Source organism: Phanerochaete carnosa (genome assembly GCF_000300595.1).
Source record: "Phanerochaete carnosa HHB-10118-sp unplaced genomic scaffold PHACAscaffold_13, whole genome shotgun sequence".
In the NCBI taxonomy this organism is placed as follows: domain Eukaryota; kingdom Fungi; phylum Basidiomycota; class Agaricomycetes; order Polyporales; family Phanerochaetaceae; genus Phanerochaete; species Phanerochaete carnosa.
Genome location: NW_006767640.1, coordinates 1363476 through 1367314, shown reverse-complemented (window position 1 = coordinate 1367314; position 3839 = coordinate 1363476). Strand labels below are relative to the sequence as shown.

At 57.8% G+C, this 3839-nt stretch overlaps 1 protein-coding gene across 1 annotated transcript in view; it reads left to right on the top strand.

The window, feature by feature from the left end:
- Positions 1 to 1698: 1698 nt before the first annotated feature.
- PHACADRAFT_265625 (uncharacterized protein) overlaps positions 1699 to 3839 on the top strand; it is a 2938-nt gene continuing 797 nt past the window's right edge. Inside the window, exons 1-7 of the mRNA XM_007401865.1 lie at positions 1699 to 1938; positions 2038 to 2056; positions 2124 to 2146; positions 2200 to 2317; positions 2381 to 2734; positions 2793 to 3362; positions 3430 to 3681. Of these exons, the coding sequence (XP_007401927.1) occupies positions 1777 to 1938; positions 2038 to 2056; positions 2124 to 2146; positions 2200 to 2317; positions 2381 to 2734; positions 2793 to 3362; positions 3430 to 3681 (1498 nt within the window). The 5' untranslated portion in view covers positions 1699 to 1776. The remainder of the gene's footprint in view (positions 1939 to 2037; positions 2057 to 2123; positions 2147 to 2199; positions 2318 to 2380; positions 2735 to 2792; positions 3363 to 3429; positions 3682 to 3839) is intronic.

The window sequence follows — 3839 nt, the reverse complement described above, 5'->3', positions numbered from 1 at the left end:
CCCCAGCTAGAAGTTGCCTGTATGACAGATGCTGCGTCCCTCGAGGATCCTCGTACAGCGTTACAAAGCTGTCATCGTTGACCTAGAGTCCCCAAGAACGGTTGACCCACTTTCGTCATCTCTTCATTCTGGCCACTAGACCCTGAGGTGAGCACGCTATCCTCCTGTTGTTGTAAATACGCGACGGTTACGGCGCATGAATACAACCTCCACTCTGCCACAAAATCTGTCACACAACAACATACAGTAGGCTCTCTTGGTCTAGCCACTAGACCCTGGAAAGCACACTATCCTCCCGACCTCGTGAATCCGTGACGATATGGTTGCGGCGCGCGTATGCAACACCCGCCCTGCCAAAAGGCACGTCAGACGACAACATAAGCTCTCTTGGTGTAGACATCAGACCCTGTAAACACCATCCTCCCGTCCATCCCGTCCCCGTGAATACGCGCGACGGTATGGTCACGGCGCGTGAACACAGCACCCACCGTGCCAAAAGACCTGTCACACGACAGCGCATGCTGCCGTAGGTGCACATCACTCCTCGCTGGCCTTGCGTCGATATGCTCAGTGCAGAGGGTCTCAGTCGTCCGCGCGCACAGCGAAGATGGCTGGTCTCTGGAGGTGTCGCGGCTATAAACAGGCGACTCATGATGGCGAGCCTGGCTACGCATCATATGGAGGTGCTGTGTACGCTGTGCCGTGCACATGTGAATTGAAAATCGAGATTCTTGCGAACAGCAAGAAGCGTGAGCCGGCAATACGGCATTGCTACGCCCATATGTCAGCCAGGAAAAACGCCAGAAGACTGGGCTGCGCGCACGAATAATGCCATGCACGTTCTGTAAGCCGGGTTACTGACTGCCGTGCATCCTTTCCTATGAGGGTTCCGGAATCGTGAGCGGTGTGTCCTGAACCCAGTAAGCTCAACGGGGCGGGCACGATCGATCGGGAAAGATCGCGCATGCCATCTCCGAAACCCGCGGGAGAGATTGGCCCGAACTTGCACAAAGTTTTCGATCCGATCTCTCCGAATCTGCCCGCTTCCCTACGTGAACTAAATCTGTCTCAAAAACCCTTCAAATAGCCTGCAGTATATTCTCTGCAGTCGAGGATAGTCGGCCGCAAGCATCAGCGTGCGAGTAGCCCAGAAGCAGTTTGCAGAAATTTCAAGAGCCTTAGTAAATGCGTGGCGGCGACGCAATTTCAATTATTGCCTGTCAGTGCCTGATGCTTGCGCCGACTTGCCCCGCTGTCCTCCGAGTCCTGTAGAAAACAGAGACGATGGAAACAAGGAAATGGCATTGCCAGAGCTTGTGCCACGTCAAGCTGCACTTACCATACTGCACCTTCACTGCTAGCCAGGGCGATCAGAAGACAGACTAGCTTAGCCAAGTTCTTGCCCAAAACAGCTTGTCGAGTTTTTTGACCGGAATCCGGCGCAGTTTTGGGCCGTTGTGTTGTGACGCACTGGTGCGGATCGGCGGTTTGCAAGACCCTTGGACGAGATCTCGAATCAACTAAATTTTCCCGCGGGGTGGCTCGTCTGCTCCTCGACACCGCTGAGGCCAGAACCAGGTGGAGTGGTTTCCTGATGTCCAACGGCATGGCGAACGTGCGTCGTCTGCCGTGATATATACTTGCGCTCGCTTCCCGAACTGCTCCTCGTGCTCTTCCCCTTCGTCGCACAGACGCACACGACCTGCAACATCCACCCGACTCCGTCGTACATACTGCCCGCGAGATAGACGATAGCCTACACTGATTCCCCAGAAGATGTCTACCTCTTCACCATCAATCCCCGGGACTCATCATGATGCCCCGCACCCGGAGCAGAATGACCAGTACAAGTCCAGGCTCGAGGACTTTGAGCTCGAGGACAACCGGCCGCCATTCTACCTCACCGTGCCCGAAGCCAAGCTCTTGGGCATTGCAGGAGTACGTATTTATATTTGATTTCCCCTCGATTTCCCCCACACCGTCTGGGGATATACTTCCGGTCACACGACACTAACCCACCATCTCTCCCTCACACAGGTCGGCTTCTTCCTCGATGGTGAGTGTGCTCTCCGACGACTATTGTCCTTGCACAGCGTTCTGACTGCTTGCTCGCCCTTTCCTAGCATATGACCTCTTTATCATCAACGTGCGTGCACAGTCCCATTTGCAATCATGCGCCGCACTGAACTTTATCCACAGCCCGTCGCAACAATGCTCCAATTCCGACTCTACGGCGGTGCCGCCCTCCCCGCCGGCCTCCAGGGTGTCATGAAGGCCTCTGCCAACATTGGCTCCGTTGTCGGCCAGTTTACCTTCGGTGCGCCCTTCTGAGAGCTTGCGCTTTTGGCAAATCTCGTGCTGACACCGCCTCCGTAAACAGGCTTCGCGGCCGACTACTTTGGCCGCAAGGCCGTGTACGGCAAGGAGCTCATGCTCATCATCTTCGCCACGATCATGTGCATCTCGGACCCGACGAACGACCTGAGTCCCAAGGGCGTGCTCATCTGGCTCTCCATATGGCGCGTCGTGCTCGGCGTCGGCGTCGGCGGCGACTACCCCATGTCTGCGTCCGTCACGTCCGACCGCACGCGCCTCCGCAAGCGCGGCACGATGCTCGCGTACATCTTCGCCTTCCAGGGCTGGGGCAGTCTCGTCGGCGCGCTCGTGACCATGATCGTCCTCCTCTGCTACAAGGGCACGATGCAAGCCGGCCACACGTCCAAGGTCGACGGAGGTGCGCGAGGTCTCTCGTGTCAGGTTTCTCGCTCGTCGCTTACTTACTCTTTGCACAGTCTGGCGCATTGTCATCGGCCTGTCGCTCATCCCTGCGTTCGGGACGCTCTACCAACGACTCACCCTCCCCGAGTCGACGCGCTTCGAGGAGTCGCAAAAGCCCAGACACGAGGAAGAGAACCCTGACGAGTTCAAGCAGAAGGGTGACGCGGACGTTTCTTCTGCAGACACGTCTTTGAACAAGGAGAAGGCCAACGTCGAGAGCGAGGAGCACCGACGCTCGAAAAAAGCCGAGCTCGTGGCAAACCGAAAGGCTCACTGGCGCGAGTTCTTTGTCTACTTCAGCCAGTGGCGCCACCTGCGCACGCTCCTCGGCACCTGCTCCTGCTGGTTCCTGCTCGACATTGCCTTCTACGGTATCAACCTCAACCAGAACGTCGTACTCCAGGAGATTCACTTTGACGGCTCGAGCGGCGACCCCTGGACACGGCTCTTCAAGATCGCCACCGGCAACCTGATCATCACCGCCCTTGGCTTCGTCCCCGGCTACTACGTCACCGTGCTCACCATCGAGAAGCTCGGCCGCAAGAAGATCCAGACGATGGGCTTCCTCCTCGAGGCGCTTTTCCGTGAGTGTTGTCTCTCCGCGTGTGTGTCCCTTCTATCAGAGACCCCGCCGCTGATCAAGCTGCGCAGTGGGCATCCTCGCGGGCATGTTCCACAAGCTGAGCACCGTGGCGTTCATCGTCTGCTTCTCGCTGCTCCAGTTCTTCTTCAACTTTGGCGCGAACGCGACGACGTACATCTACCCCGCCGAGGTCTTCCCGACCAAGTTCAAGGCGACCGCGCACGGCATGTCCGCCGCGTGCGGCAAGGCGGGCGCCATCATCTCGGCGCTCGCGTTCAACCAGCTCACGAACAGCATCGGCACGCCGAACGTCCTCTGGAGTGTGTACTACCTCTCCCTGACTCTCGGGTTTCGGCCTGTACTGACCCGTGTCACACAGTCTTCTTCGGGTGCTGCATCGCCGGCGCCGTCTGCACGCAGCTCCTGCCCGAGAGCAAGGGCCGCGACCCCGATCTCTTGTACGCAGAGGAGCTCGAGG